Here is a 12,573-nt window from a genome sequence, read left to right on the forward strand (position 1 = left end):
CAATAATCCAATTTAAATTCTTTTCAAAATTCTGGTGAAAGTGCATCAGAAAAAGCACTTTTTCCAGTCACATCAATACACAAACTTCCTGAACTATTTTTCCAATAAAATTGTAAAGCACAGAAAAGCTGTCTGTTGTTCTACATTTTTCAAGCTGAAATCGGGTATTTTGTCACTCCCATGCCAATATCTATTTAGCACAAACTCTACAAAGTACTGATTTATAGATAACAAGAGTGAAAAAAAAAATACTGATAAAATCAACAATTTATTTTTTATTTATTGTTAAATAAAATGATAATAATGTAATACGAATTGGTATAAATTACACAATATTGTATTCAAATTTAGAACGCATTTCAAAGTCGATGACATAATTTCCTACTGTGCATTATTAAAAATCATGTGGATAATTCTTTATTGTTTTCTCATACAAATAAATTTAAAATGCTGAACTTTTTGACGTGATTCATCGGATTTGGCGAAAAGTTGTGGACTGACTATTTTACCTCGGTAAAACTCGCACCAACAATCTCCACAAATTGTATTTACTCTTTTGATCAAAAACTTCGATTTCCTTTCACTTTCAGAAGGTGAAATTGCGTCTTGGTTTCTGTAAATATGAATAATACACTCGAGAGAATAATCTATTTAATATAAATCGTATATTTTCGCCTCTCTAGGGCCACTCCAACTGCGAGAAAAGTTTAAATGGGAGAATTTTGATGCTCAGCAGTTAGGCCTTGTGCAAATTTTTATGATCCCCAATTTAAAATAAACTGCCTTTTTTAGATGATTTGGCAATTTCCTCACATAGCTAGAAATTGCCCTAAAAATATTCCCTAAACATTATAGAATTGCGGCTCTCGTTGAGTGGTTAGCCGTTTCGGTTGGTAAGATTTCTGTACAAGTTTTTATGATGAGAAAATTAAGGGTGATAATTCTGCAAAGCCACAGAAAAGTGCGATATAGGGGAAAGCGCGCTATCTTCAGACGAATGAAGCTTCGAACAATTCAATATTTTTCTTATGCTCCTAATGGATTTGACCACGCCCCTGGTAAGTTGTGTGAAATTTGAAGCCACTTTCTCATATTTCGATTTAAATTTATATGGGATTTTTTTTGCACTCGCGACCGTTACGCTAAATATCTAAAAAGTGAGATGTTTTTCCGTATTATAAGATACCTTTCCGTATGGAGGGATAAATTTACTAAATTTTTGTTTAAATACATTTTTTCCTCGGAGCACTGTAAGCTGAGTCCGAGATCAAATTAGGAAATTGGCTTCAAATAGCTCCATATAAAAAAAATACTTGCCACATGCTTGGATTTGACCCATGAATTAATTGTTCAAAGCTTCACGCCGTCCGAAGGTAGCACGCTTTCCCCTATACACATTTTTTTCAGGAAAAGAAGTAAAGATTTGAACGTTTTACTGATAAAAAGATGGAGTCAAGACAGATACCAGGCTCCTATAAAAACAGAGGTGTTACAAATTTCTTTTTCTATATCCAAATTTTTTTTAAAATTATTTCATGAAGAAAAGGCACTTACAATCAAAAAAGACAGAGAAAAAATGTGGCCTTTACTATGTGTGTCTCGATTGACAATTTTTTTTGTTAAATACAGGTAAACAGTTTTAATTCTAAGAATTAGTATTTAAGAATTAAAAAAAAATTCGTAGGGTCGAATGAACACCTCTTCGACAGGGAACCCCTATTGACACTTTTGTCAAAATGTAGAAATTTATTTAATGTATCTAATAATATGTAAGTATTATTGCGTTTTTTCATTAATTTACGTTTTTCGATAAGGATAAATGTTCAATTTAGTATTCCAAATGGTACAGAGTAGTTCCTGACACGAGTTCTTAAAGTGTCAATAGATGTTCCTTTCACCCTATATGCTTAAATAAGTAAAAAAAATTCAAGGTGATAAACTCAAAAATAGCAAACTATAAGCTGAGACACATACCAAATAACCATAAAAAATATTATAAACTTGAAAACGTTTCCCTCCTATCTTTTCCTTTAATCAAGAAGAAAATGAAAGATTGAGACCTCAATAAAGTCAAAAATCATACTTCTATAGCAGGCAATACATTTTTTTAAATTTCCATCAGAATCTTACATTATTTTTGTTTTATTTTAAGTTAAAATAAATTAAAATATTATACTTTTTGTATTATTTTAAAATATACAGCTGTTTTCATTGATTTCATTAAATTGACCAAATTGGAAAAATATTTTTATTTCCCTTTTGATGTAAAATATTTCACTAGCATTAGTGTTTAATCACTTTATTAATTAATTTATTGGTTTCCGTCACTACCTCACTTTTCCACTTTTATTAAAATATATTATAAATTAAATTCTAAATTAGAGGCCTGAATTATAAGGACCAAAAAATCGATTTTTTAATTTCCTAAACGAACAGACGAACAATATAAAAGTAGATCAAAAAATCAGGAGTCACTTCAAAATATTTTCGAAGTTAAAGAGATGGAAAATAGAGTGGTGAGCAGTGTAATACGAGACGCTCACAAATGGACTAGCGCAATTGATTTCAGAGGGATATCTTCGGTAATTGCCAGTGAAAAGGTAAACACCCTAAGATGAAAACATTTTTTTGGTTTTGCCCAGAGCTTTCAATCCTGATGGGGATCTCCTTCAGTGGTCAACTAAATTGTGTTTCCAGAGTCTTTCGCAGGGATCATGAAGTTCATAGGGTTCCGGATTATTACCACAAGAGTGTCAATGTGGGGCAGATATTTTTCTTTTTGAAAAACTTTTCTCACTATTTCTGTACTTTTTATTATGCTTTTTTTGTGAAAAACTAAATACTTTAGTGGTGGTTTTCTGTTCTTTGTTTCTGTCTCTAACTGAATTTGGTTTGGACAAAACCAAAAAAGTGTTTTAATCTTAAGGTGACTAACTTTTTCACTGGTAATCACCGGAGATATTCCTTCGAGTGCTAAGCAGATCTGCAAGCGTTCTGATGATGATCCAAAACTTTAAAATTTGTTTTCTTCCATTCTCATTTTTACGATTTTATCAAATTGGCGGGAAGGGTTTCAAAATAGACGGTTTGAACTTTGAAAATAAAAATTTAAATACAATTATTGCACGTCAATGTCAATATTTTATTCCAAAATATGCATTTTGTTCTAAAAATCAATAAAAAATAAGTTCCAATTTAAAGATTTTTCCGGTTTTCTTGATTTTCAATTTTTTTTCAATTTTTTAGATTATTTTTTAATTAAAGAATTACAAGTTGAATATTCCCGTCAGTTAAGGCCTCTACACATTGGGAGCAATTTTCGTTAAAAAAAAAGGTTTTTTTTTAAGGAAATTGTCTGCTATCTTCAGTTTCTTCCGGTGTTCGTCAGAGGATTGTCTTCTTCTCAAAACCAAAAAAAACTCAATTTTCTCCAAAGCTTTCGGCCCTCGGGTCTTCCTCAGTGGGTCAATTAAAATCTTTTAAATTATTTGGAATCGTCTTTCGTCCTCTTAACACTACACATAGGGGAAAGTGCGCTACCTTCGGACGACTCAAGCTTCGCACAATTCAATTTGTTTCTATGTGTTCTTTAAGTATTTCATCCAGAGGTCTTTTTTGAAAATTTGAGGCATTGGACTAGCTTCTAGCTATTAAAATATAATATTATAATGGGCCAAATTCATTTATAACATAATGAAAAAAAAGATTTGTGCGAAGCATGAATCGTGCGAAGGTAGTGCACTTTCCCCTATAGCCACTAAAAACTTACTTTCTTCTTTAAAATGGGAATTTTTTGGACCCATTTAGTACTTTGAATTTAATTTAATTTATTTTTCCTCTATTTGTTGTTTTCTCTTCATTTTTTTTGTTACTACTTTGGAGAAAATTGAGGTTTTTTGGTTCTGAGAAGAAGACAAAATCCTCTGAAAAACACCGGAAGAAACTGAAGATAATATACAACTATTTCATATACAGTACTCGAAGAAATTGTCTGCACTGCTGTAGATGGAAACCTCAAAATTCTGTCAAAAACGCCATTTTTGACGAAAATTGCTCTCAATGTATAGAGGCCTTTAGGGACCACTATGACGAGGTGCTCCAATCACTTACTCATTAATCCGTCATTTTGTATCATTTTCTAAAAAAAAATATTTAGAATATTTAAATATGAATAAAAATGAATCAAAAATATTATTAAGCTTAGTCTTATCCTTTTCCTCTAAAATAAATATGCAACACATTGTTAATTTTGGGCTCCTAATTCAGGATCCCCCCTTAAGAAAAATATCAAGAAACAAATTGCATTGAAGAAAAAACATCCAATGAATTGACCGTTTACCTAAATAGTAAAAAAATATATTTTGTAAAATTAAAAGACTCGTTTCTTGTTTTAAACTTAAGTCATTGTTATTCCTGTCTCTGGCCTCGATTTGGTTAAACTAGGTTATTGATAGTGTTTGTAAGGATAACAGAAATGATAGTCTTGGTTGTCGTTTTAAACAATTGTACATCGTAGATTAACTTCCAGAGATATTGACAAGATAGTCCAAAAGGGATAATGGCACGATTGTAAGCTTGTAGACATTATGCTATGAGGCAAACTATTGTTCTAATAATTTATCTTCAACAATACTGAACCTGGATACATCTGGCATTGTTTTTGGAATCTGTTTAATTTAACAAGTAATTTCTATCTTGATGAATCCCTCTATCGCGTCTCTATCTTGGTAAATTGTCTTCAATTGCTTTCTGTAAAGTCTCCACTGAAGTATAGACCACGGAATAGGGGTTAAAATGTGAATTTACCAGCATTATTATCTGGGCTAGCTTTTAGATTAATGCAATTCCATGCAATCCTTGGTGGAGCATTACATTCTCTAAAAACTTTTGCAACAAGAGAATGCACGGAATTTCCATTTTATCTTTCCGGAGAGACGGAAGTTTCTGCTGAATTTCTTTTATTTGAAAAATTTCAGATAAATTCGTGGATTTTGTGTGAATCACCAAGAGGATGAGAACGATGAGATATTGAGCTCTCTTCGTTTCAAATTCACACCATAGATAGTGCAACTTGAAAAATTTCATTTGAAATTCAAACTCCTTGACGATGGATTGGGAAAGTACAAAATGCACTCAATTGAAAATAAAATCCATAGCAATTGTATAGAGTACGATAGAAAGGATTATATGGACTTTTGTTGAATTCCCCCCCCCCCCCCCCCCTACAAAGAAATTAAATACATTGCCCCATACACCATCTTGTTAAACAATTGCGAGAGGAAACTTTTGAATTATTAATAATATGTCTCCTTGTTGATTTTCTTCTGTGGCTCTTAAATGGAGGAAAATAATGTGTAGATTATTTGATATACAAACCGTCTTGGAAATGGCAGAAATCCATTCACTGGCAGCAATTTGCAAAGTGGTGGCAAGGAGGAAAAATAAATAAATAAAACGGAAGACACAGTAAAAATTGAGGAAAAAGGGTTTTTTTTATTAATGGGATTAAAAGTATTACTTGGTACCAAGTGAAAAGTGGATAATTTAGAGAGACGCGTGAAGGTTCAATTTTTTAGCTTCCAAAAGCTCTCAAAAGCTCATTCAATTTGAAATTTAGGCAGCGGGAGAAATTTCCGATTTATTAATAAATTTGGCATGGAGCACAAATGAGAATAAGTACTTATTGTGAATGTGGAGCAGGATGGATTTATTTATTTTTTTGGGAATGAATGGTAAAAAAGGTGCACACATAGTGATCCTATTGAACCGCAAGGATGTGAAATTTATACCTAAATTTAATACAGCGTTGTATATGTAATTTATTTATTTAGAATTTATAGAGAGAAAGTAAGCTACCTTCGGACGATTTAAGCTTCGAACTGTTCAGAGATCATGACTGTTCGGAGCGATCAGTGCGATCTTAGAGCACACCACACGATCTGTGGATCTGCCACTTCACTCGCTGATCAAACTTATTTACCCCCTGACGTACAGGGAGTTCCGGCTTAAATGTAAACGGATTGAAAGAATTTGATATAAATTGTCTACTATTGGGAATTAATTAATAAAATCGTTTTTGAAAAGTCTCTAACTATGTGCAAATATTCTTCACGCGGCAAATTTGAAATATACTTCTCATAAACCGGTGGCGCTGAAAATAAGTACACGGGATTCCGGAATTATGCACATTTTCGAGACCAAAAAATCCACGCTAAATTGTATTCCAAAAAATTTTCATATCCCCAGGAGACTTCTTCTGATTAAGTCGACCGTAGGACGATTTCCGTAGGATTGATTTGTACTTTAATTTTTAAATTCTTATGGGAAGAAATCCTTATGGGAAATATTCGTAATATTTGAATATTTACAAGTTTGAGGAAGCGATTGATCGAGTGGGCTTTTTTAACCCTTCAAGGACGAAAGGATTAAAAATTAAGGGTCAGAAAATATTTTTTTATGGACTTTTTTATGGAAAATACCCTCTAGTGGTTCGTTTCTCAAATAAAATCCCACTTCAGTTTGTTGTAATACCTCACGTGTGTCTTGATTAAAATGGAAGGTCCGCTATCCTTTAGGTTTACAGTTTTTATTTTAAATCCAAGTTACAATAAAGTTAAAGATAAGCATGTTTTATGTCGTAGATATTTTACATCGGTTCGAAAACAGCTAATCATCGAAAAACTCGAACACATTCACACTGATATTTCGAAAATAAAGATTTTATTGGCCAAAAAATAAGATGATAGTAAGATTATGATTATATTTCTAAGATTTCGCAAAAAACTTTACGCACCGTGGATGCTATGGACTTTCACCCCTGCTTTTGTAAGGATATCTTTAACATTCTTTTAAGATTGGCCTGATGACTTTTGTAATTTATGTTATAACTAAAGAAGTCCATTATGCAAAGAGTCTGGTAAAGCCATAATAAGGTGGTGAATTACGTTAGTTCCGGCTCCATACTGGAGGTTTAGCCCAGTTCCCAAAGGTCTCAAAAATTTAAATATCAAGGAATTTTATTGATTTTTCAAAATCTAATGAATCATTCGCCTTTAATATCCAATCCTATACAACGATTTCCTAAAATATAATTCCCGATAAGGAATTAGATGAGTTAAGCCAGATGGCTAAGTCTTAGGTCTGAAGCCCGTATAGGACTATAGAGTACCGGTCCTGGCAAAGGATCACATAATGTATCTAAACTGAGGCTTCAATAAATCAATAGTTCAAGCAAACATCTTGCTTTGTTACTATACACGGATACCACAATCTTAAGGGCACTCAAGGATAGTCTACACACGGCTCTTCGTTATCCGGCACTTCGTTATCCGGGTGACAGCTGCCAAACACTGGCGGTTGATGTATTCAAAATTATTTTTACTAAACATGAAGTTTCTCCAGTGTGAATTAAAGTATTATTATCATTGTATCGAAGTTTTTAATACATAATTGTGATAAAAAAAAATGAAACATATGCACATCATGAAGAAAATTCTCTTGTTCTTTGACAGACAGAAAATAAATTCACACAGCACAAAATATAAAAACAGTTGATCATTAAAAGACCTAAATGTCATTTTGTCCCCCAGTCAGCCGGATAACGAAGAGCTGAGTGTATTATAGACCATCGCTAGAATTAAAGGAAAGCTTACGAAAAGAAGGGGCGTGAAGTTACCCCCGGAGTATAAAGTCATCCGATTCGCGTTAAAATATTAAAGTTAAAACGTTTTAAATACACACAGAAAAATGGAAAATTCTTAAATAGAAACACCCAGAAATTTAATTTCAAATCGCATCCAATGAATGCCAATGCCCTAATCCTGAATCCTTGATCATGTAAGTTTTAATCGTAATTGGCAAATCCCAAAACATTTTTCATTTTTCAGCTAATGCTGAACTTAAACTCCCGATCTATATTAGCATCAAAGAGATAGGGATTCTAGCCCATTTCATTGACAAAAATCTTCTGAATTTAAACGCCTCGGGAATTCACGTCCAATTTAAGTTCCCGGTATCTTGTATATTCTTAAATTTAGAGTCAAAATTTTTCTGTGTGTATTCTATCTATAATTAATTTCAATTGGGTTCTAATTGAAAAAGAAATTTAGTAAAAATTACAGAGAAGGAGTTTTTTTGTTAAGTCTAAATGCTTTATTCTAAAATTTACATAAATTCGCACTGAATAGGTATTCAAAAATGTATGTCTTACATTCTATAAATAAAACTTCCAATATTAAAAAAAGAAATGCTGAAAAAAGATTACAGTAACAATTTTACTCTATAGTTTTAATACTCAAACAAATTTTGATTAAGAAAACTTAATAACTTTTATTGGAAGTCCTCCATGTTATATTTGTTAGATTTTTTCCCAAATTCATCAAGTTGAAATTAATTTAAAAGCAATTTCAATTTAGAGAATAATTGAAAATTTACATTATTTAATACTAAATAATTAACATACAATTTAATTGAATTGGCTTATTTTCCAACCCTTGTATTATGAAATCGCTGGTGTTGCATTTCGTTAAAGTTTTGCTTTATTCCAAAACGAGTGGACTTTGAAAATCAGGCAGATATTTCTCTCTTTAATACTTAAATGTAGTAATTTCTATATTACATGTAATTTATTATCACAGATTTAAGTGTTAACGTAAGAGCAAGAAGTCAAAAAAAATCTTTGTGAAAATGAATCTACAAATGTTCCAATTGGCAGTTCAATGGGATCAGTTTGTGCGCTCAAATGGAGTGAAATGAGAGGGTGGCAACAGAGTACGACTATAAATCAAACAGGAGAGCATTTTCAATTTCACTGGTTTTTTTCCCAACCCCATACATCCCCCCTGCACAGAAACTCACCCCATTTCCTGTTCCGACTTCGCCAGCATCCAATACACTTTGGACTTTTTGCGACGCGATCCAAGTGCAATTAATTGGGACACGGTGCAGTTGCTGGGTAGCGGTGGTCTTCTCGGTATTTGTCCTGTCCAATGAGCAATGGCTAGCATTTCCGGTGCTTCCTTCACCAGAATTTTTCCCGCTGGTGATGACCGTCCCGGCTCCTTATTTGCAAAACATTCATTCGTAGAAAAATCAATTAGCAGTTCATTTTTGTTTTTGCTATTTTTCATGGAAAGGTTTATTCACATTTTACGGTACAGTAGGAAATTTTGCATGGAATTTTCCTCCCCTGGAACATATTATTTAGTTTACTTTCCTTCCACAAGGGAACTGATATTGCCATTGCAGTAAATTCTACAAATTTATTCTCTATTACGAATGGTTAGTGGAATTTTGTGATAATCCGCATATTAATAAATGATACTTTTGTGTACAAGCGAACAGTTAATTTGAAAATTTAGAAATTTCCAAAACTTTATTAACAATGCTCATTTAATTGTACGAGTTGTTATCCATTTGAATCAATTATACATTCAATTAAGTACCATGTATTAATCAATTAGTTAATAAGGTCTTATAAAATAATGTTTCTATTTGTACCTGGAAAACCTTAATGTTTTCGAAAATCAGAAGGAAGTGAGACTAAAATCGTCAAGGATTTAAATTGCTCTAATAAGGAATACTGAACAATCATTTTTTTTTATTCAGGTCCATCCTATTTCTTACTACTGAGATTAACCGATTTAAGTCCTAATGGCGCTGGCACACCTTTTCAATTTAATGAAATTCAATCGATTGAAATTTTACCTCTTACACTTTCAAGCTGAGATCAGATAAAGCTGTCTCTTTCTGTCAAATGAAATTTAAAATTTAAAATGAAAATGAAATTGAAATTTCAATTTTCATTTGACAGAAAGAGACAAACATATCTTATTTCAGTTTGAAAGACTAAGAGGTTAAAATTTCAATCGCTTGAATTTCACTAAATTGAAAAGGTGTGGCAGCGCCATAAATCGTTAAATCGTTTTTTTTATTATTAAAATAGAAAACTATAACAGGACTTAAAACTTTTGAGGTAACACTTTGTACGGGTAGCACTTGTACGGGTAACACTTTGTTGGTAGCACGGGATATACGGCATTGTAATGGAGAATCATCAACGCAATCAGTCAATCATGAAGACTGATTAACGGAATCAGCTGATCATTGAGACTGATCGTCATGATCAGTCGATTATCTATAGAGTTATTAGCGCAATGAGGTGATCTAGAGACAGATCGTTGCCGAGCAGTCAATCATCAAATCTGTTCATCGCGATTAACCGATTATAGGGACTTCTTAGTGCGATCAGCCTTTCATCTGCAGACTTAGGCGATCATGGCGATATATCAGCGCAAGCATCCAATCATGGGGACCGATCGGCGCGATCGGCCGATTACCAAGAGTTATCGGCGCAATCAGGTGATCATGGAGACTGATCAGCGCGATCAGCTGATCATTTTGTGAGATTAAAATAACCGAGGTCAATACCGAGGTCGATTGTCTAAACTGATTGGTGAGATCTGATGATCATAAAGACTGGTCGATGCTGAGCGGTCGATCATGAAGACTGACTTCTGCAATCAGCCGATCACCAAGGCTGATCGACGCAATCAATGAAACCTCATGGGCTGATCAGCATCGTTGTGCCTTTACATAGTAAAAAAATATTTTTTACATTTTACATGTAAAAAATATGTAAAAATGTAAAAAATACGTAAAATGTAAAAAAGGAAAATTAGGCATTTTTGAGTCTTTTAAACATTTCCTGTAAGCAATATCAATATTGATATTGCTTTCGAGGAATATCAATAAAACATTCTTGGGAAAGCCATGAACCAAATTTAGCACAACTTAAGCTTAAAATGATTTCACTTGTATGTAATAAACTCATAACTTCAACACGAAAATATTAAAATTGCAAATAAAGAGCGAACAGTTGTAGCACAAAACGGTTAAAATCGAACATAAAATCCTCACGGCTTTCAAATGAAATGTTTAGCAATTTATTACGTTATTACTTGGATTCTGTGCAGATTTTATTAAAAATCGATATAAAATCATAATTTCTGTGTGAATTTTTGTTTAATACGTTAGTCTCATTTTAGTAATAAAGCGCGATGGTTTTTTAGAATATTATCACAGAAACATTCATTACCACAGAATCAGTGTTAGCAAGGAGTCACTGATTCTCTTCATGAACATTGTTTTCTGGAATGTGATGTCTTGGACAAGGTATATAGCAAGATCCCCCAAAACAATTATAGTTATGAAGAGAGTGGGAAATGAATCTTAATTTCAATGATTTTTACAATATTGATGATTAGCAGAAACCGCAGAACAATTTGAAATTTCCCTGAGCATGCAGATATAGAAGTTCAAAAATTATTAATCGTTTAAATGGTTACTATTATATTGGTTCAACCGGGTAGTAGAAAATTTGAATTGGGATTGTCAGTAAATTTCATCATGCATTTTAGACGACAAGCATTACAGCAAAAAGCCGCAAAATATTTTACTGATTACAGCGAAATCTTTGATTGAGTAAAAAAAAATTTGAACTTGTTATTTGATGGGTATCAATCAATTTTACATTTTTTACATTTTAATTTTACATGTTAAAAATGTAGCACATGTTAAAGACTTTTTTACTATGTAAGAATTATGTAAAATGTAAAAAATTCGCCCAACCCTGCTGATCAGTCGATCAGAGTGATTTATCAATGCATATCAGCCGATTTTCCACTAACGATTCAATCCCTGACCATACTTGTTCACTCTTTGATCTAAGATTGTTTTAATTTTAAGATATTTTTAAATTGAGATGATACAATGGTTGTCGAAACTAGTGACATTGAAGTAGCAAATTGTTAAAATTTAATTTTTAGCAAGTTAAACAATTACAAAATTTTAGAAAATTCTTTTTACAGGCTAATCAATTTTTATTCAAAAATTATTTTGTATATGACTTCAGATAGCCGATAGGGGGAAGTGGGGCACCTTTGAAATTGGGATTATTCTCCCATTTTAAAATGGATTTGAACTATATTATAATGCAATTTAGCTTCTGAACCTGTTTGTGCAGCTAAATTATGTGATGATATGGCTCAAATTTATTTAAAAATAGGTGAAAAATCCCAATTTCAAAGGTGCCCCACTTCCCCTTACATTAGGCAAAAATCATGATAAAATTTAAACAGCGTATATTGACATCAATCTCCCCTATATGTTCAATTATAGTTGAAATTAAATTCAAACGAAAGATTTATGAAAGCTCTCGTTATTTGCCGAAAGCTTTGTACGATAAAATTGCATTTGATAAGCGTGCAATTTCTCACAAATTGCAAATGGGTTCATTTTTTCTTCCAAGAAATCCTTCCACGTGGAAAGTGAAGCGTGTCTTTTAACTATTGATTGGTTCTTTAGCAAAATGCCACCCAAGGAAAATTCCATGGTAAAATTTCGCATCTATTTGCTCTCCTGAAGCAATATGCGTATGTATTGAGTAAATAATGAATTTATGGGGAAAAGGAAATGAGGGATCTAATGCAACGTACAGTGAACCAGGCCATTGTTGAATCATCATAGAGTACCACCCATTCTTCCTCCCATCGATTCCACAGCAATTGTCCTAGA

General features: G+C 32.5%; 1 protein-coding gene across 1 annotated transcript in view; it reads right to left on the reverse strand.

Moving 5' to 3' along the window:
- Positions 1–12,573, reverse strand: part of LOC129798347 (uncharacterized) — a 43,433-nt gene that overhangs the window by 14,743 nt on the left and 16,117 nt on the right. Inside the window, exons 4-6 of the mRNA XM_055841464.1 lie at positions 12,495–12,568; positions 8,857–9,059; positions 5,377–5,404 (exon numbers count right to left, since the gene is read on the reverse strand). Of these exons, the coding sequence (XP_055697439.1) occupies positions 5,377–5,404; positions 8,857–9,059; positions 12,495–12,568 (305 nt within the window). The remainder of the gene's footprint in view (positions 1–5,376; positions 5,405–8,856; positions 9,060–12,494; positions 12,569–12,573) is intronic.

Source organism: Phlebotomus papatasi, chromosome 1 (assembly GCF_024763615.1).
Source record: "Phlebotomus papatasi isolate M1 chromosome 1, Ppap_2.1, whole genome shotgun sequence".
Classification (NCBI taxonomy): Eukaryota; Metazoa; Arthropoda; class Insecta; order Diptera; family Psychodidae; genus Phlebotomus; species Phlebotomus papatasi.